The sequence below is a fragment of the Bombus pyrosoma genome, linkage group LG18, assembly GCF_014825855.1.
Source record: "Bombus pyrosoma isolate SC7728 linkage group LG18, ASM1482585v1, whole genome shotgun sequence".
NCBI lineage: Eukaryota > Metazoa > Arthropoda > Insecta > Hymenoptera > Apidae > Bombus > Bombus pyrosoma.
Genome location: NC_057787.1, coordinates 587,058 through 608,374, shown reverse-complemented (window position 1 = coordinate 608,374; position 21,317 = coordinate 587,058). Strand labels below are relative to the sequence as shown.

General features: G+C 45.5%; 1 protein-coding gene across 3 annotated transcripts; it reads right to left on the bottom strand.

Moving 5' to 3' along the window:
* Positions 1-1,660: 1,660 nt before the first annotated feature.
* Positions 1,661-18,469, bottom strand: LOC122577218 (homeobox protein abdominal-B-like). 3 transcript variants are annotated; one of them, XM_043748374.1, is made up of 4 exons: positions 18,375-18,469; positions 17,913-17,956; positions 10,693-11,739; positions 1,661-5,856 (listed from the first exon to the last, which is right to left on the bottom strand). In XM_043748374.1, the coding sequence occupies exons 3-4, from the start codon at positions 11,696-11,698 to the stop codon at positions 5,369-5,371; spliced, it is 1,494 nt and encodes a 497-aa protein (XP_043604309.1). In that variant the 5' UTR covers positions 11,699-11,739; positions 17,913-17,956; positions 18,375-18,469; the 3' UTR covers positions 1,661-5,368. The 3 variants fall into 3 exon arrangements, with proteins under 3 accessions (XP_043604309.1, XP_043604307.1, XP_043604308.1); XM_043748372.1 differs by lacking the exons at positions 17,913-17,956; positions 18,375-18,469 and having other exon boundaries at positions 10,693-13,989; XM_043748373.1 differs by lacking the exons at positions 17,913-17,956; positions 18,375-18,469 and having other exon boundaries at positions 1,661-5,817; positions 10,693-13,989.
* Between the last annotated feature and the right edge of the window lie 2,848 nt (positions 18,470-21,317).

Sequence of the window (21,317 nt, the reverse complement as noted above, 5' to 3'; positions counted from 1 at the left end):
TAAAATAATACCAACGGACGATTACATGGACTTCAACGCGAAATAAAGCGACACGTATGTTCTAATTATATGGAACGCGGTTCGTTCGTTTTGCTTTTCACCGCAGAATATGTTAATCTTTATCGAGAACGTATGCCTTTGTATTGATTAACGATCGGCACGTGTACGGGCATAGTTATACAGAACACGTGTCAAATCGCAAGCATAAAAGGAAGAATAGAACACGCATATCCCAACTCCGACTCGATATTACTTACCTCACAGCGAACAGCTCGTTATCGTACTGGTCGATTACAGGCACAAACGACCGCAAACGTTACCAGTACGTCGCGAATCATGTACGTTCCAACATTATTTGAGCCATGAATTCTCGCGAGCTTTGCAAAGTAAACAAAGTCTCTGTAGAGTGTTGCTTGTTATTTTATACCAGGAATTCATGAGAACACGCCGTTAAGAAATATGCAACGGAGGATGAATCACTTAATAATTAGGAGTTGGTGAGGGTTCGTGACAGATATACAGAGTAAACGCGGAATATGTAAATGAGCTTCGTAAAGTTACAATGGTAGAAGTGGAAGGACGATGATTTTTCGTGTTCAAGGTCCGGCATTCGTTGATCGAGTAAATGTAACAATATTGAGCATGAAACAATAATATAATTATAATTCTCTTCACATTTCCTTTCATCCAGCAGAAATTATAAATGTGACTTGATCACTTAGATGTCAATATAAAAAAAAAAAGAAACGTAATAACACAAGAACAATTTGTCGCTTCTTTTCGTTTTTTTTTTTTTTTCATTTAGTAACTTGAATATAAAAAAAATAAATTCGCGTTCTCGCAATGTATAACATTTTCTTCCTCTTTTTTCCCTTCGAACAAACGAGATTGCCTGGCGTTTCATTCTCGCGCACACAAACACACACACACACACACTTTCTCATTCTCTCCTCTTCTTTTCTCTCTCGCTCCGTCTCATCCTATCTCCTCGATTACTCGAGAACTTAACAAATTGTCTCCATTGAAACATCCTCGCTGATCGTTCTCGCAAAAATGCTTTCCCGAAGATATTCGGATAGGAATTCGATGGAAAGCTCGTCGATTCTCGTTCAAACGCGTCTTAAAGCTTCCGAAACAAGTCAAATTTAATATAAACCTTCCCGTGGCGGGTTTGAGCAAAAAGGAAAAATTTGAAAAAAGGTAACATAAAACATAACAGGGGGGGGGGGCGGGGCGGGGGAAATAATTGGGAAATGTAATCGAAAAATCGGAATATCGACTGTTTCGTCAATCGAAGTAGCCTATTCGATACAGATTCGAGGATCGTCCCGCAGAAAATGAAAATTAATCGGATTCAATAAAACCGTGTTCCTCTGTATACTTGTCGAGCTGTGCGCTTCCGCGTACATGTATACCTGTAGGCCCATTCGTTTCGTCACCATTTTCTGATAATAATATCATGATCGTAATTGGCTGATAGGTACATACAAAACAACACACAATAAAAACAATAACATAATATTAACGTGACGCTCACAATAATAATAATTAATATAATTAATATAATATAATAATAATGATATAATAATGATAATAATAATAATAATAATAATAATAATAATAATCGTAATAATCGCGTTGAAGATCGTCAGCGGGAAAACAATTAGCAACTAGTTACAAGCAATAATTCACGTTGAAATCCGAATGGTGCGCCGACTGCAATATATTGACCTTGACGTCGACCCCTGCGAAATTTTCCTGTTCTGTCTTCTTTTCTTTTTCTTTTTCTTATACGATCTCTGCTCGCCTCGTTTTCGCATCTCTATTTCCAACTTACCTATACTCGTGTATTCAATACTTTATTCGTCGTTACATAATTAATGTACTAATAGTAGTTGCGGCGGAATCTATATATCATCTATCCAAGATCCAATCTCACGATGTGTTTCGCGTGTATTTCCGTACGCAGACGTATGTCTCTGTGTGTGTAAGTACATTCCGTTTCTCCATTTTTTCTCTCGTTTAAAAGTTACTCTAATTATTACAATACATACTTTTCGCTGCTTCGTTGCTTCCATCCTCTTCGCGACACGCTTCTATTTATCGTTATTTATTACGTTGTTTTTCACATTACCGCTCTCTGCATCTTCTCTTCCTCTCAATCTCTATCGCTCTGCGTCCCGTCGTTCTCTTCTCTCGCACACATTCCACTCACGCGCCGCGCTCACGCTCTCCCTCTCTACACGCTCGCAAGTACACGACACGCGCGCGCGCGCTTCTACACTTTTAAAGAAATTCCGATGCTCCCCGGTCCTACTTTCTCTTTATCGATTTTTCTCTTCGATGTGAAGCCCGCGCTTACGTTTCGTCGGTCTCGTCATACGCTGCACATGCATACACATATACACACATACTCGCTCACTCACTCACTCGCTCGCTCGCTCGCTCGCTCACACACACACACAGACGCACATACACTCGCACACAAGTGTATATAGGGATGTAGGCGCGTGAACACGCTCGCACACTCGCACAAAACATTCAGAAAATACGCGTGTATGTGTATGTAATATACCGTAGGCATGCATGCACACTCATTCAGCGGCCCTTATAACTTAGATAATGTTGCACCTTAGAGAATAGAGATCCATTGGGATATTTATTTTCATTTAACATCCGATTAAATTACCTACTTACTCGCTGACGTACCAATTAAAGGGTAAACCCTTCGTCTTCTTCGCTCTTATAGTTAAAGACCGCGTTTAGGACTTCGTTGGTTGGCCCGTTCGGTTCGCTCGTCTCCCTTTCCATTCGGCTGGCCGAGATAACATCCGTCCTCGAATCTGGAAAGAGGAATTTCGGCACCTGGCACGCTAGCTTTTCCACGTTGAATTTTCTTCGGTGTCGTGAACTTTTCGAACGTTCAATAAATCCACGGTCTTGGAGAATTGAAGTTCGTTGCCGAGTTACGATAGCTACGTAGATACAAGGACGAATATTATTTCGAACAGCTCGATGAGGAAATTGTTTAAATTTGGACTTTTGATTAATTGATTCTTCGATAGATGTATTATATATAGATGTATATTTATGAGAACTCTGGAATTTTTCTAAACAAAACAGTAATTTCGCATTCAACAAATAAATAATATCGAAATGACTAACAAACAAATTCCTTTTGTCTCGATGAAAACATTGTTCAATCGTACGATCCCTTTCCTTGGGAGAAATGGAAATTTACCATCGATCGAACACCACGATTTCTTGTCAATCGTGAGGACTCATTGGCGTACCGCTCGTTCCACAACGGATATCCTAAACTCAGTCTCGGAATAGTACTCCCGACCACTTCACAGTCCACTAGGTATGCCTTTAAATCTAAGTCGATTTTTTTTACATATAATATAAGAATTATAGGTACTAGTTTCCTTGGTAGGCGAATACAACACTCTGGACATAATTAGACTAATTCTTCGAACGCATGGTTGCTTTGGACTAGGTCCGCCTCAGACGCATCCTCGACCAAATTGTTTGCGAGATGGCCGGTGACCTCCGTCACTTTCGTCCTCGCAAGTCGCTGCATCGAGAACTACGAACGGGCCCAGTCTTAATTTCTCACTTTGATCTTTCTGATTTCTATTAACGATTTCCTAGCTGATGGCCTCCCGCAGGATGAAACGAACAGGAAGTACACAAGTTATCTACAAAGATCTAAAGTTCAGATCTAAATCGTTTCACCCTGTTGCAAGTCGTCAGCGATCGAACGAACATGCGCAAATCGAATTCGCTAATCTTTATCGGGATAGTACAGAATCGGAAATCGGCCTACGTCCCACTGTTCGGCTGAAATGTCGAAAAAGAAAAGCGCATTGGATCCCATGAAACGACAAAGTACACCGAGCGATCAACGTTTCACGTGTCGAACGAATAAATGTAAGATTTAACAAAACGAGATATTCCAATTTCTTAACAACACCGCCAGCCTCTCTATATCCGATAATTCGAAACGTACGCTATCGATCGAATTTTTAAAGATCGCGCTTCTTCTTCCGCTTCGATACACCTTTCGATACATCTTTCGATAGACTTACCCCTAGCAGGAGATCTTTCCCAGCTGTGATCCCAGGCGAATCGCAGTGTCGTAACCGTGAGATCCAATGTCGTCGTTTCTCGAACCGTGCTTGCGTAATTGTCACCGATCGATGTTCTCTTTAAATCGTTCCCGATGGGCCGCGCGAGCTGAACAGTACAAGACAAAGCAAACGTACGATCGAGAGTTTCGACCAAGTGGTACAGACCGGTGTTGAAAGAGCAGGAGCTTGGGAGTAAGGAGGACAGAAGGTGTTCATCCAGTTAGGGATAAAGGTCGATGAGATGGGCAAGGACAGACACTAAGTGACACTAATTTGCTTTACTATATATATAATATATATATAACTGGAGCAAGTACTACCGAATTACGAATTGGACAGATTGCTTGGTGCCGCATATGGTAATGCGCGCTATTTGAAGAAGACCGACACCTGATATCGACACGCGGGAAAAGAGTCTGATGGTTGACGTTTCAAGGACGCCGTAGGTAGTCATGCTCTTTTATACAACAGTATTCCTTTCGTTGGATAATAAACATGGGTGACGATAAAGATGACGATGATCGACAATAATAATATTAATAATAATAATAATAATAATAAAATAATATTATAATAATAATATACTACTCGCGAAACATTATCTTCCCTTACAAGTGGTAGGCAGTCTTTGAATAGCTGCTGAACGAAGTTTGATAAGTGTGCGGGTACATATCTATCTATCCGACGTTGTCGTGGATGCCGATTTCCAGTGACGACGACGACGACGACGACGACGACGACGACGACGACGACGACGACGACGACGACGACGGTGATGAGAAGTTGCGTTGCAAGGTCGAGCCGTGTAGGATGGCACGACTCGTCCACGATTTCTCTGGGGCGTCAAAACCTGAAGGATCTCGCGTTCAGGCAGCCAGGCCATGAGGCGTCTGATGAAGAAGCGCAGGATACTGCTGACCCACGTGCGCCAACTGATGATGATGAGCATGTGCGTGAATGTGAGGATGAACGACAGCGGTGGGGGGCGTGACGGTGTTGGAGGCACCGGCGGCGTGGGTCGGCAGAGGCGTTTGAGGTTGGGGCGCGTGAAGCGTGTGGCTGTGACCTGTAACCAGACTCGCGTGGCCGCCGGAATGACCAGTGCCGTTTCCAGTCCCGGTTCCGGTCCCGGTCGTGGTCCCGGTCGCGGTTCCAGTCCCATTTCCGACACAACCGTTCGTTGAGCCATGGCTATGATGATGATGGCCGAAGACGACCCCAGAGAAGGCCACGGGTCACTGATGATGCTTCGCGGAACCGTTTGCGTGGTGCGCCTGCGCGACCACGTGGTGACTCGAGGGTGGCGCATGCGCGGCGCTCGGATGGTGGTGGCTACCGGTCGCCGCGTGATGATTCGCGTTGTTGGCGCTACTGTTGTTGTTGTTGTTCTGCTGCTGCGACTGCCGTTGACTGTTCTTTTTGTTCTTCATTCGTCGATTCTGGAACCAAATCTTCACCTGTCGCTCGGTTAGATTTAGGTTGCGCGCGAGCTCCCATCGCTTCTGCTTCGACACGTACGCGTTGAACAGGAACTCCTTTTCAAGCTCGAGCGTCTGGAACTTGGAGTACGGCTTGCGTTTCTTTCGCACCGTCACTTGACCGGTCCATTCCAGAGGGTTCGAGCTTCCGCAACCAACGCCCATCCCGGGTACGCCGACACCGACGCCGACTCCCGCCAGGGAACCTGCGGGAAACAACGAAGATGGGGAGGAACCCCACATCACTTAACACAATTAGTTTGCCGGTAACAAACAACCTAGTTGCTAGCTAGGAATATAGCTGATGAATAAATTTGCTTCGATATTGACATTGCGCTCATCGAAAGTAATTAAATTTTCGTAATAATACATTTATATTAGATTGATATATCCTCCACTTGATCCGTTGCTACTCGATAGCAACTACCGTATTCTCGATCTTGCGTCCCAGTGTGCCTCGGACAAAGAGAATGGCCATACCCGTTCCCTTTTTCTGCGGCTCGTGGAATTATTAGATCCGTACAAGCCGACAGAAACGAGAGCAAATACGTCGGTTCGTTAGTCGACGTATCGGCGCGTAACTATATAATACCGTTAGTCTTTGTTCCGAACGAAATCCCTGTTGACACTAGTTACGTGTTATAAACACGGACGAAACAGACCGATCGATACTCTAATATCGTCTCCCGATTTCTCATCAAATGAATAGATCTACCGTTTTTACTATTTGGAATTAGTACCCTGAATACGAGAACATATCCTGCTAACTAACGTTAATACGTTAATAATAAAAGGGAGAAAAAAAAAGTCTCATTTAAATCGATAAGCGTAATACTCGAGTGATCGTATTAATTAACGTATGTATATTCCAATATCGTGAGTTGATATTATCTATTGATATTTATATAAGCCTTTAGAATTAACCCTTTCGAAACGAACCTCTTTCCCGTCAATAACCAATAACAAACGCGATATAATAATATTTAATGTAGTACGTTGGGCGGTCAAAAAAGGCAAGGCTAAGCATATTTTTGAAATTGGGATATATAACCCAATGTGTCTTTTATGGCACACACTGTTTACACAATTTTTCACGTTATGTTATGAACCTGACGCTATCTACGCGAACTACGTCTCGAATAGCGGTCATAAACAACTTATTCGGGAAGAACTAAGCTAAAGTTCGCGTCGGTACGTATTTTTCCAATGGTCTCGAAGGGGTTAATTAATTTAAAATTATCTCCTCGCGATCGTGCTCCGGTCGAGTAGAGGGAAAACTGGTACAGTTATAGTCGATATTAAATTTTCCGTGAGAGGTTAATAATTGCATTTACTGGATAAGAGTTTCAAACTGGTTTCTGAGTACAGCGCCGTAAACGCGGAAGTGACGCTAATTCGATTTTTAAAATATCGAAAACGGAAGAAGAAAGAAAATTGTGATTTCAAATTCATATGAATATCGACATAACAAATGTAATAATTGCGAGAGGTAAAAGGATCGTTGAAATGACGAAGCTTCTTTAATTGAAATTTCGCTGGTTAGGAGGATGCGAGGTCAGGAAATCGTGAAACTCACACCCAAAGCGTTTCCTGGCGCTACAGCGCGCGTTTGACGAATGCGTGTATCGTGTAAATACGTGAGGCACATACTTACGCAAAGGGTTCGCCGCGACGCGACGCGACGCGACGGGCCGAGGAGCCGATATAATTGGACCGGGCATACTAACCGGGCGGAAAACATGAAATGGAAACGCGAAACACGATACTGTTAGTACATTTTTCGTTGTAGCCGGTGCAGCGGTGGTTCGAGACCGTGCACGAGTCGCGCGATAGTTTGCCTCGCGGATTTTTCTATTTGCTAATTAAAAAACGTTCGACGACGATAACAATGACTCTAACGATTTCAAGGAATCGACGATAAATCTCAATTTTTAAAAAAAGAGTTTCGTTCCTATCGTAAATAATTTTTTCTTTTTCAATTTTACGACAATAAATTCGGATATGTTGTGTTTCAGTCGAAAGTAATAAGTCAATGCAATCTAAAAATTTATTTACGGTCGCGAGAGGTTGATCTCATTTGTATTATATGTTCCGTCTTTCTTGATTCGCGATACGAAAGATACTGTACGATCAAAACATTGTCTTATCATTCTTGTTCTTCGACATAGAACTATTATAAAAAAAAAAAGATTGCCGATGTTAAAAGTCCTTTTAAATTAGATGCGTAGTAAAGGTGAGATATAAATAACGTGTTTTTGGAAGAGGTCGCCCAATACTCGAACGTAGCGTGCATGAAACGAAGGGATTACGAAAGCGGTCGGCCTGTCCGTCTATCTTTAACCCAAGTACGGACAACGATGGCGAGTAATCGTTGCAAAGCTACGAATGCAACAGCCTCGTGAGCCTGGCAACGTTACACGCTCGTGAGCGCAACTAAATTGCACTTTCCCACCTGCTATTCCCCTTGTTGAATCCCATCGACGTTATTCACAACCGTGTCTCGATTCTCAAAACGCTCCTATGTCCTCCTCGGGATTGTTATTTCCTAACAAACACGCTCCAACGAGGAATTTTATTAAAGCAACCGAAAATAGGTGAGTTTATTTACAACGGAAATAGCGCGATCGTCGAGAGACGAATAAATTTTAACGCGAGGCGGTCCAACTTAAAGACTTTGCTCTTTGTTATCGTTTTTTGAGAAAATCTTCCATCCTTCTCCTCGGCCATAACTTTACAAATGTCTTACTGTAAACGGTTGATTGAAACATAGCAAGATCGGGAAAAATGTACCAAACATTCTCTTTTTTTTTTTTTATAGAGGATTCGGGAGCTGATCCGAGTTACGTCTTTTCTTCCTATCTTATTAGAACGCGTAATATCCTCCCTCCAGTCATCCGCCTATCCTCTTCTATACACGTTTCTCCCGTCCTAATTCTTATTTTCCCACACCCCGTAGTTTCTATCTGTCGTTCCCCGATGCTAGTTCATCCCGTCTCGACCCGTTTTCTCGTGTTACGTTCAATGTACTTTTGCTTTCCTTCGTTTTGTTTCGCGAGCCTGATTGCACAAGCGAGAGAAAAAAATGTATCGTCCAATAAAATGTTGGAATATGTCGATCGTCCTAACGAAGGTCGGAATTCTTACGAATGTGAATGCACAGCAGGGACGTGCAAAGGGGCACACGGAACTGCGGGATAAATGACGTATCGATTTACGGCAGGCGCGCTGCCAGCAACGAGCGTGTTACGGTTATCGCGCCAACCCTCGAGACAACCACTGTCCACGATTTGCTGATATCAACGCGACGAAAGCTTGCCTCCCTCTCTGATCATCTAGATACGACTGTCTATCGTAATGAATTTACCAGAACGGTTTAACGCGAAAGACAAAGTGTTAATTTGGAAGGAGGAGGAATCGAGTTTTCGATCAGAAATTAACTGAATAGAAACTGGAAAGATAAAACATCGAGGACGGTGTACGATTAATGATGGCTCGCGCGATCAGATCGTAACTTGAAATATCCCTAATTAGACACGAGCAAGAGGATCGGAAAGCGCGCGATAAATTAAAAAGCGAAACATAGGACGTCGTTTAAAGTTGCGAAGTGGCTTTTAAACGACGAGGGCACGTCGTTTCGTTGCAACCGGTCTTCTTATGAAGATAACGTTACCCAACCAGGAAGATGTTATCTGATCGGTTGCGAACGGTGGATCGTGAACAGCGGCAGCTGTCGTGGTCTGCGCGACTTGTCCGAAAACCGCGTTTGGTCGGAAGCATTCAGGAAAAGCTACGTTGGAGACGATGCCGCGACGACGCGTTCTCGTATACCAGACAGACGAACAAAGATAATGGAGCTGCCATCTATTGGGGGACGGTTAAACTATACGCGGCGCTCGTATTCTGTTACTTTGTATGGATCGCACGCCTGCGCGTGCACCTCCCTACCACGCATACGATTAACTTCGGGGCCGAGAGTCGAGAGGATCACGCGAACGTTATCTCGTTTATCGGGCCGAGCTTGCCCGTATGAGCAACTACCGTGTCTCGTATTTTCCTATTCTTTACGATTTCGAAGAGCGACGCGCGTACATTCCACCGACCTCTGTAATATCCTATTGCCGATCAGCTCGGCAAAATCTCCAGCCCGTAGCTTTAAACCGAGCCAATCTTTTCGTTCTGCTACGACTCTTTGGCGACAAGGAAAATACGATTCGGTCGTGGCATTGAATATGTCAGCAGTACGTTTGCATATGTTTTCAACGCCGACAGTGTTCTGACTGGTTATGCAAGTAGCCGAGCAAAGACCTGCGGACGTCCTGTAGATGTACAACGGGTAAAAAGTATCGAAACTGAAGTAAAAACTGAAACAGGGGCGAACTGAAAGATGGATGGATACGCGAGAAGAAATTGGCGACAGCGTTTGCACGAAGGAAAGCGAGAATGGCCGTTAGTAGGAGAAGAATGAACGGCTGCACGGGTCATGGAACGGATCAGCTGATCGGAGGCGCACGCCAGAGTTTACGAGTTACGGCCGCCAATAAACCTGCCGTGGTTCGTTGTTGCTCATGCGACGTTTCATGGGTTCCAGGATCCCGAGGAAAGGACGTCGAGTGGGGACAAAAGAGAATGACCAAATACGTGAATGAACGATGACTGAATCGCTAGTGTGACAGGTCAGGATCTTCGCGAATTTCGACCATTTAAATCTTCTGTACATCCCTCTTGATCTTCCTCTTTTTGTTTCCCCCCCCCCTCTCTCTCTCTCTCGCTCTCTCGCTCTTTCTCGCTGACTCGTTTCAAGGCCGAGCTAGAGGAGATTCGAAGCACGATCTCGTGACTTTTGGACGACGTTTCGTTTCCCTGCGGACTCGCCGGAGCACGTACAGCGGATGACCTTGCGTTTACGAGCAAACAAATTTTGCGCGGTTCACGAGTTACGCTAGAACCTATTCTATCGAATGGAAAGTAAAGTCTCCCGCGTATGTAGAACGTACACGCGTATACGTTACCTTAGTGGCAGATCCTACTGGAAGGAAACAAGGTACATTAAAGATGAAAAAGAAGGCAGAGTCGATGCTTACCTGGAGGTGGGTACGGACTGGAGGTAACAGGTTCGGGCGCCCCGTAATTCCTAAGGCCGCCGTATCCGTCATGAGGGAAAGCGCCTTCCGCGGCTACCATCGCGGCAGTGACCCTTCCTCGGTCGTCTGCCGCGGACGGCGCCAAATACGGGACACCGGCTTGCGAGTGAGGATGATGATGGCCAGCCGTGTCGACCGGATGGTGATGCCTAGCCGTGGTGTACGGCGCGTAATTGCACCAGCTCTGAGAGAAGCTCTGATGACAGGAAGAAACGGCCGGATCTGTGGCACCCGTTGCCGCGGAGGAAGAACCAGCCCCGGTCGAGGAGCTGGTGGTCGCGACACCGGCCGAGTTATAAGACTTGTAGTCGGAAGTGGAGCCGGCGGTGGCGGCGGAACCCGCTGTCGCCGCGGCTGGCGACCAGAAGCTGAGCGTGCTGGCTTTCCGGTTGTCCCTGGAGGATCCGGAAGTGGAGGTAGGGTCGGCCGCCAGATTGTAATAGGTCGGGGGATTGTTACCCCCGTAGGTTTGGTGATGATTGAGGGAGTCAGCCGCGGCCGCGGCAGACGAATAATGAGAGTCCTGGGGATGATGGGGACTGTAACTCCAACCTCCTTGGGAGCCAGCCGAGGACGAATGGGAATGACGAATGACACCCGCTGGTCCAGCGGCGGGCGCGGCGGTGGACTCGACGCAGCCGACTTCGCCGTAAGAGGAAGCGGCTGGTGTGGCGGTCAGCCTCTTGGCGGGTATATGGAGCGGGCCTGGCGCGCTGTTGCTCGCCACCGAGGAGGCGCTCGGCGATGTCGAGCTGGCGCTGGCTGTGGGCGCCGAAGGCGCGCTCGTAGCCGAGGAAGCCGGTGCAGCTGGTGAGGTCGGTGTAGTGGCTTGCTGATGGGAAGCCGGTGTCGATGTTGCTTGCTGTTGTTGCTGGATCGATACGAGGCTCGAGGCTGTTGGCGGGACCGGTGGCGGGCTGTCCTCGTAGAGGGAACCGTTCATCATGGCCCACCAGGTTACCCCGGTGGAATTCCCCGCTCCGGTGGCTGACCCCATCGGCGTGACGGAGCCAGGGTGGCCCACGCCGGAGCCGCACAGCGGCGCGGCGTGAACATTGTCGTACAGCGTCGCCGTCGAGCAAGCCACGTGATCGGCGATGGTGCAGATGATGACAGGTGATTGCCGGTGTTATAACGACGACGCCCGGGACGGTGGCGATGTCGACGTGGAACGAGGGTCGCGACGCGGCCGATTCCGTCGCCGATCCGGCCGCGATCGTCGGCGTTGTTCGGGAGACGGTGGCAGCGGCAGACCAAGCGCGGGAATACCGGATCGATTTTTCACCAGTCGACCGGCAAACGCGATCGCATCGTCGTTTCACGCGGTTGCGTTTACGACGTGCATATGCGATCCAAGGACGGACACGAGCGAGCCGATGTAACGTCGCGAGTAACGTTAGTCCGACAAAACGAGACACCGTACGCGATGAAAGAGCAGCAGGTAGAGGAAGCAGAGGGGAGAAGGGGGAGGAAGAGGAGTAGGAGGCGAACGAGGGGAGGAAAGAGAAGAAAACGGCAGAGGCCGCGAGAATGACGGCGACGTGGGCAGGTGGGGGAGCGAGAGAAGCAGCAGAGCGGTAGTTATTCGCGTCGATTTTACGAGACGGTCTCGTCGAGCGTGGCCGACGAAATCGGCAACAAATGCAACGAATGGTCAGGCAGCGAGACCAGTTGGAAATACCGCGGCGAGTGCCGTGCACGAATTCGGCACGCGAGACGACGATTTCAAAAAGGCGAGGACGGAAGAGCCGCGCGTTTCATCGTGTGCGAAGCGTTGCGTTGCCCCGCGGAATCGCGGAATAAATAAAGAAAACGCGTGCGGAAGGTAGAGAAGGCGCGCGGTAGGTGGGGATAGGGAAAATTGTACGGGTGTACGTGATCGTGTGAGTAGGGTTGGCGGAGGGAAGAGAGGGTGTGCAGCGGCGCGGCAGACAGGTGGAGGGGTAGGTAAGCGTGGGGTGGAGGGAAACGGCACACGTTAATCCAGAAAGAGAGAAACCGAGAGAAGGAGAGACGAAGAGAAGGCGCGAGAGCGAGAGCAAGGAAAGAAGAGGACGGAACGAGACAGGGATAGACAGAGAAGGAGGCACCCAGGGGCGCGATAAAATGCGTAGCAAATCCGTCGAGAAAAGGTCCATGCACCACCACCACCACCACCACCACCACCGCGACAACGCGTCCAAGACGACGACCGAGGTTGATCGAGGTTGACGGGCGGGCGGCAAGCAGGTCGAGCCACGTGCAGAAACGTCGTCGATGAGGATCGGTCAGCGGGTCGAATTCCGGTATCGATGTTCAAACGATCCAGCGATCGAACAGCGATGACGATGACGATGATCAGGTCCAACGATGATGCGCCACGCGCGACGTTGGAACGAACAAAAACAAAAAATGACACAGCACTCCTTTAGAAACGATCGTTCGGGAATATCTAGCCGATATAAGTCGTTGTAGATTTATTATTTTATCAACGCGTAACAATATGCGTAGTGGGCGTGAAACTGCAATTAATTAAAATTCGGTCTCTCCTTTTTGCGATCAGTCGATCTCGTTTCGCGCGTTCCACGTAATTTCGCGATCGCCGGACGTCACCGGTGACGATTGATGTTCGAAACGATCAACGAGCGGTACGCGACTGAGACATGTCGCGACCAGGACACTTGGCAATCGTGGTCTTCTCGGGACCGAGCACGTCACGTCGTCCGTACGGCACGAGCACGTTTCTTTCACTGGTCGACCGATCTTGCTATCGTCGTCCAGATCCGGACCATGCTCGAGCTGCATGTCGTCCCGTCTCCTTCCTCAAAGGAAACTGTCACGCTGCTCATTACTCTCTTCGAATACACACGCGACGTCCACTTCAGCGCGCACTTCGTCTCCACCAGTCACTTGTTCTCGCCTTTTCACCCTATCCTCCTTAAGTATCCTTCGATTTCGATTCGACGTGTTTTCTCCTTCTATCCGTCCGTTCTCGAGGCGAGAGGCGCGCTATTCAGGAATCGCAGAAGTACCAGTAGACGTACTCGCGTCAAGGATCACCGCGGCCAGGAGAAACGGTACGTTCGTGATCGGACCGAGTATCTCTCTCAGCGCTCTTTCCTTTTTCTTTCCCCCTCTGTCCTGAAAAGTCAGGTAACAGATCCCTGGAGAAGTATCGTGCGGTGCTTTAGATATTTCAGGTAGAGAGGCACACAATCGCCGTGCAACCGTGGCAGACTGTGATGATACACACACGCGCGGTGTTTACACACATGAAAAGACTCTCTTTCTTCTCTCTGGCCTCGCTGAGCCGAACTGAGCGTCAACTGAGAGCTCTGCCCGCGGCTCGACGCGCAAACGGGCTGAACGCGACACGAGCGCGATCTCTCGGAACGTTTGACAACTAAACCCTGGACGGACACGTCTCTCTTCCCCCTCCCACTTCGTGCTCTGCCAAGCCGTTAGCCCCGAACCCCTTTCCTACCCTCGCCCATCGCACTCTAATCTGCCTCTCTCCCTTCTCTGCACCGTGCGAGAATCATCGTGCCTGCATAAACGCAGCGAAACACGTATACACGCGGGCCTCTTCACGAAAATCTCGATATCGCGCGAGCGACTTCTTTCTTCGCACTTGCAAACGTTTCCTCCGCTGCGAACACGACACTTGGCCAAAGAGAGAGACGAAAATAAAACGAAAGGAACGATTTGAACCGGCTCGTAATCCAATTGTCGAACAGCAGGTGCTTCTTCCACCTATCCTGCTTACAATTTTCGCGTCCCATGGGCTACCGCGAATCAAAATTTTCGCGTCGCTAGTCTACTGCGCCTTTCCGCTTTTTTTTTTAATAAATAAAACACGGCAGCTCGTAAAATTTCGTCCTTAGCCAAAGGATTAGGTCTCATCTTTTTCTTCCTCGATCGTTTGCTACCGTCCGATATCTTAAATCGAAATAATTCAATTTCCGAGGACTAACGTTACTTCGATTGCTATATTTATATCGCGGTCGTTCGTGGTCGCAACTTTTGTCGATCCTCGGCAACTTCCGTCATCGAACACTGCGTCTTTTACGATACCCATTATCTCGCGGAATAACGACTAGCCGTTATCGTTGTTAAATTATTTGTTTACAATCATTTCGCTTCAACACCGAGTAATCGTTCGAATCGCCCGAGTTATCTATCGTCTTGATTTTTACTCCAAATAATCGCTGCACCTACTCATTTTGGTTCAAACCTTATATTTTTCGATCCATCGAACCTAAACTCAACAACAACAACAACAACAACAGAATTACCGCGATAAGACGCGAAAAGTAGTAGAAATACCATAATGGTAATATGTTGGAATTCTATATCGGTAAATCAATGTCCAGCGAATCCTCGTAGACGCGCGAACATAATTATCCTAATTGGCCCACGTTCTTCGACACGACCACGCTGAGAATTGATCGAAGGAGTCGCGCGGACGGAATGACCGAGTCCTCGACCGTTTTCCGCTGTTCTGCACGCGTGACGTCACGCTCGAAAGGAGGAATGGATGATGTCTCGCGACCGCCACGATCTCACTACGGTGCGTGAATCCACGCACACGTTGTAACGACGCGTGTACGTGCACACGCACACAAGCGCCGACAATACGTCATGGCAGTATTGCAGTCTAAATCTCGGTACTTTTATGGGGCAGTAAAGTAAAACGGTCTGACAACAACTCCGGTGGCACATACGCCTTCCATCTGTCCATCAGGCTCGCGCGCCACTAGATCGCGCCTCCACGTGGGATGCTTCTTAATCGGCAAACAAATTATCAAATTATTCGAACGCCCGTTAGGTTTATATCAGCAAATCTATACAACGCTGGTGTCTATTGTCCAGCCTCTTTAAGTTGCGGCCAAGTAAGACTTTGGACTTTAGAACCTATTCGTCCATCTGAATCCAACGAGTAGTAGATTGTTCGTGTAACTAGAATACATATAGTCCATGTTTGAACAGGTAGAGTCAACGAGCAAGAGTTAATCCGACCTTGCGGAAACTAAAATTTCATTGCAATAAATGCAGATTTACTGTGCACAGCCTATATTTGGATAGTTCCCACGGATTGACGTTTTGTGTTTACTAAACTATACGATTTGCATTTTTTAATGACGGAACGGGAAAGGCCTTAACATTACGTAGCAACAAAGATGTAGATAAAAACGTCCCGACTGAAGTTGTGCAACAGAAGGCATATGAGTATATTTGAATAAGATACTGGACGTGAGTAATCTTGACATTAGAAGTTTCTTCCGACTATTTATGAACAGATTGAACTTGAAACTAGTAATAAACGATGGCGTTAAAAGGTGATTGAACTTGACTCCGATATACATACCTACAAATGGATGATAGCCTTCGGTTACGTAACTGATCCATTAGCGAGAGTTTATTATTGGTGCAATAACTCGCGAGAAATCTATAAATTTCTCTTTTGAGTTTCATCGTCGGCACGACTATGATGTTCACGCTGACTTCGTTTCTAAATGGTCACGATCATACCTCGTAACCACAAGCCTCTAACGATCAATGTCAAATATCGAAAAGGTGACAGCCTCGCGCTACAGAAAAATATACGACAGGTGCACGGACTTTACGAGAAGATTACGTAAAGGAATGATCCTTGTGGATCAGAATTTTCCAAGTTTTCTAAATTATGTAATCAGGATTCTATTCTTCTTTTCGCATAATACATAAAATCGGGATCTCTACTTTCCAAGCTATATCCATTTCCAAGCTTCACCGAAGTAAATTTATGAACGAAATCTCGTTTACAATAAGCATTATTTGAAATGCAGTATCGCATGGGTAAAATTTCTGGGGAAATTATACCTTAGGGTATACCTTCATGTACCCTAGAGAAAAAGAACAATATAAGCTCAATATGACGGGTCCGTAGTCCTTTACGACAGGGGGGAGGGGTAATTAAGAAAGGTGCGTTTGACTATACATTGTCCATGCTATTCGCACACGAAAACACGGCAAAAAAGATGACTATTAAGCAATTTCCAGAGTTACAAGAGAATTACAGCGGATTAAAGTAGTGTAAAGAATAGCATTGAGAATTGTACCGAGTATGGCAACAAGAGAAGAACATTGTAAACTACATAAGTTGTATATCATCGTCCTAAGTTCGTGTTACATTGTTTCCTATTCCATAGTATTCCATTATCTCAGAGAGACAGGGATGAAACTCCGGAAAAAAGATGTAAGATACTTTTCCACTCTCTGTAACAACATCGTCCGTACTATTCCTAAACATTTTTAAATATTAAGTCACGCAGTTAGGATTTTATTCTTCCCCTTGCGTTAATATCTATTGGAAAATTAAAGCTTTCGCTATCAAAACTAGCCAGTTAGCAAATCTCATTCTATAAGATTACCAACAAAATCAATTCCCTTCATATAATATCGTTGCTTTGCTTATTCTTAAATAATGTACTGCTCGAAGTAGAATATATTGAATCGCTGTCTGCATCGATATCGGGGTCGTGTGTTATTGTGCTTGCGTAGGAAGTACATAGGAAGCACGAGACTCTCGTTCGAATAGAAGTGCGATAAATCGCGGGGGAGGCGCGAGCCACCTGACGTTTGTTGTACAGACGACGCGATCATGAATGGGCTTTATAGCAACCCGCCCATTTATAGGTAGTATGCGCGGTTTAGTAGCTTTTAGTGCGACGCAGTTGTATACAATCCTCTGTTTACGGCAAGTACGTACCTAGGAAACAGTACGTTATCGTCGACTTTTTAGTTCGAGGTTTCGAGGTCGGCTACAAGCAACGAATTAACTCGTCTAGTCCGAACGAGACGTCGGAGGTGATCGTACCGCTTTAAAAATTCACGATATCGCTGTTTTCTTCGTGTTCCTCGCTTGTTTTCGTCGTTTCGCACGTCGATTCTCTTTCTTTTTAATATCCAAGTGTATTCGTCGCTTCGTTTAGAAATCGCTTTATAGTCGATTGCCAAGTGTCACTGCGATCGGACATTTTCCAGGTGCAACGAGTTCGTAAATTCAATAAAACGAACTTTAGAGATCGGTGTTAAGAGAATTGAAACGTTCATCGAACGTACCGTGGGCGAGTAATGGTTTCATTTAAACAAGAAGAAAAGAAGGAAATATAAGAGAAATAGACGAGTGCGCAACTCACCTTGTATACCGGCCAGTGTTCCCGGCTGGAACACGCGGGAAAGCCTGAAACATTAGCAAACACCATGAAATGGTGACACATCCAATCGAAAGTGTTTTATAGATATCGCGTCTCTCGGATCGATTGCCACGTTACGTTACTCCCACATGTCTTGCTTTCATCGTAGACGCGTTATCTGTGCCACTTTCTTCTCGCAAATTTCAATAATAATATTTCGCGACAATCTCACGATTTTATGGCTAGTATCGTAGACTCGATTTAAATCAAACACGTGCTTCTAAATTTTACAACTGCAATCGAATGAGGAATTCGATCAACTTTATCGAAGTATTATACGTAACTACGTTTGATGTATACATATATATTTTAAATCCAGAGAACCTTCTTTCAATAAGTCATCTGTTTACCGTTAGGATCGAAATTATATGAAACAATTGACGCTTCCAGAAGAGTTTGACTGACCTGCTGCACAGCTCGAACGGGTGAAACGTCTTCTCCACGGCGCCGTACACTTTGAGGCCTTTTATTTACAGGTTTACAAAGAAAAACATCAGCCTGAAACACAAAGAAAGGGAACGCTCATTGGCATTGCTGTATCTGTATACCGTTAATGTGACGTTATATAAATATTTTTAATATATATATATCGCTCCAGGTATAAAGCTCGGTACCTTGTACAGCCATTAACCGACATATAATACGGTCTCTTAGCTTGTTACTTTCCAAAACATGTTTCTGTTTCTATACCGATAGCGTTACTCGCCATTTTGACCGAAGCAATTGGGACCATGCTGATGTCTCGATTTGAATAATAAATTTTTTACGAATTTTTCCTGTTGGAACGATACGGAAAAAGTTGAATGCACAGAAACATTTTGAACAGATCCAGTCCATCACGGTACTTTTCTCGGGTCGGCAGATTCAATCATGGGCGTGCCTATGAATTTCGATTCGCTGAACGTAGACATCGAAATCGAGACTGCAGGTGGAAATGCTCTCTGGAGGTGTCTGCGGAACCAAATCTCTGGGGGTGAGTTTACGGCGGACCGGCGAACGACGCTCGAAGGGAGAGAGGAGATACGTCGATTCAGCGTGTAAGAGAGAGACCATGAGACGTAAAGGAAAATATTTTCCCAACGAAGTACATTGAGAATTTTCATATCGATTCAATCTTTATCGTTTGAAATCAAAACAAGTCCGTATGTTTTGAATCTTAATCAGATACCGTTCAATAAATTAATAGATATCTAAATTTTCACATAAAAATTGGAACCGGATTGCAGCCGGTGCCTGGTCAAACTGGAATTGAATCTAGTCACATAGATAGCAGGAGAGTACATAACAGGGAAAATCATTGAATTCTTATTGTATGAACTGTTTATCTCCCGATAAATTCAGATAAAAGAAATTCCTCCGTCTATAAAATAATAAATTGTAGGAAAGCAGCAGAAAAGATCGTAGTTGTACTCATATTCCGAAAACGAGCTGTTCGACACGTATCTACACAATGATTCCCAGCAAATTACCGTGTCACGATCTTCCTTCTAGAAAGGTTTTCCCTATGGTTGATACACAAATCCTGACCATTTGCGCGACACAAAAGGTCGACCAGTTTCCTGAGACTAGAGGTAGAACGACACGGACCTACGGAGAAAGCGAGAGAGACGGTAATGGTGAAGCTTGGCGAAATGTGGGCAGGACGTGCCACGAGGAATATTATCGTCGTGGAGCGAAGTAAGGGCGAGGAGAAGGGGTGGTCGCGTGAAAAACACGCTAGCCAACATCGGTGTGTACAGAAGAGATTGGTCGAGGGTGCGCAACAGCCGGACACGAGAAAGCTCTTGCTTCCCTGCCGTATCTAACCCCAGCGAGGGGTAGCTGTGTTATGCCATTTCTATGAAACGCTTCGCAGAAGCCGTCCATTTACCATTTACGTCGTCCAGTTCAGCCCTGAGCACGCATTTCGCCGTGTAATCGAATTAAAAATCCCATGATTCTCGACGATTACGCGCCATCGCTGTCACAACGATCGCAAGTCGAACGAAATGTTGCTGGCTTTATGCAAATTGTAGAGTAGTCCATGCGAGAAGCTTAAACGAGATCGAGAAAGTCGAAAGACAGTGGTTTTGGCCAGCATATTTTAATTATGAACGAGGGTAAGATGATTCTTTAGATATTTAATTGGAAATAGGTTTTTGTTAAATTCATGCTTCAAGATTCATGAAAAGGTTTAAGATAATTATTTTTCAAAGTGACGGACAAAAAGCTAAACAAATTGTCATAAGATTTGTTCTTCGGCGCGACGATAGTTAAGAATTATCGAGCGGCTGTTAAAAGTATAGGATTCTTAACCTTGACCGATGGATTACAATGAAGTTTATTACCCTCAAAGTTTATTGCTCTCAAACGCACGTTTTCTGTAACACCCTCTGTCGCTGTAATGGGTCGATATTTATCGCCTCGTTATCCTATAGGGGTGTTTTATACGGAGCAGGTAGATTTTCCAATAAATACAGACCTGTGCAGATACAACACTTCCATGCCGATTCGAAGCATATACAAAGATTTCTTTGTATTCTACCGAATCTTAAATATTCCAGAAAAAAGATTATTCGAACGATGAGTACCAGCTGCGTGTCATTTATCGTTGTGAGACGGTGGGAGTCGAGGCTCCACTCAAAAAAAAAAAGAGGCATGACGCAGCTAAGATAATTAAAAAAAATCCGATCCCAAAGGAGCCAATGGCAGTCTTAATTCACGTCAGGCAACGGTACTAAAAGTTCAGCAGAAAGGGTTGCACTCATTACGCGGAAACCCCTTACGAGAGATTACGAAACTCGAATCATGAAAAAAGTTTCTTGCAAAATTACACTCGACGGGGAAACTCTGGCTTTTAGAAGGGTATCTTGAAAATGACGGAGATTACGCTTCAACTTTTATTTACTTAATCTAATTCCATTGGATTATATTACTGAAAACTCTAATAGACTTCGACATGTTCCTAATACGTATTATATATTAAATCATTGAAGCAGCAATCCCTCGGTCGAATACATTTTAATAATAACTCATCCGCAAAATATATTCTCTTCCTTCTGCTCGAACGTTCTTCGACCTCGTTTCGCATTAAACTTCAACGACCTCGACGTATCTTACGAGAACTATAGGGGAAGATGTCATATTTTCTATTTTCTTTTCTTTTTTTCTCTTGCAGGAAAGCAATTTTTATCGTATTTTCAATGCAACAACCCACCCTCGTCTACCGCTTTATCCTAGCATCTTCGCTTTCCTTCAAAAATTCAAGGCTGAGATTATCTATGAAAATCAACCCTTCCACGGATCCTAACGAACGTGCAAATGTTCATCGATCGCACGTACAGTTACTCACCCTTCTGCTACCCCTAA

Bases quoted from the DNA above. Each gene is read 5' to 3' on its own strand.
- LOC122577218 (XM_043748372.1), bottom strand. From the start codon at position 11,749: ATGGGGTCAGCCACCGGAGCGGGGAATTCCACCGGGGTAACCTGGTGG. The intron at 5,857-10,692 runs GTAAGCATCGAC...AATTGTGTTAAG, and splicing joins CAGTCCGTACCCACCTCCAG to TGATGTGGGGTTCCTCCCCA.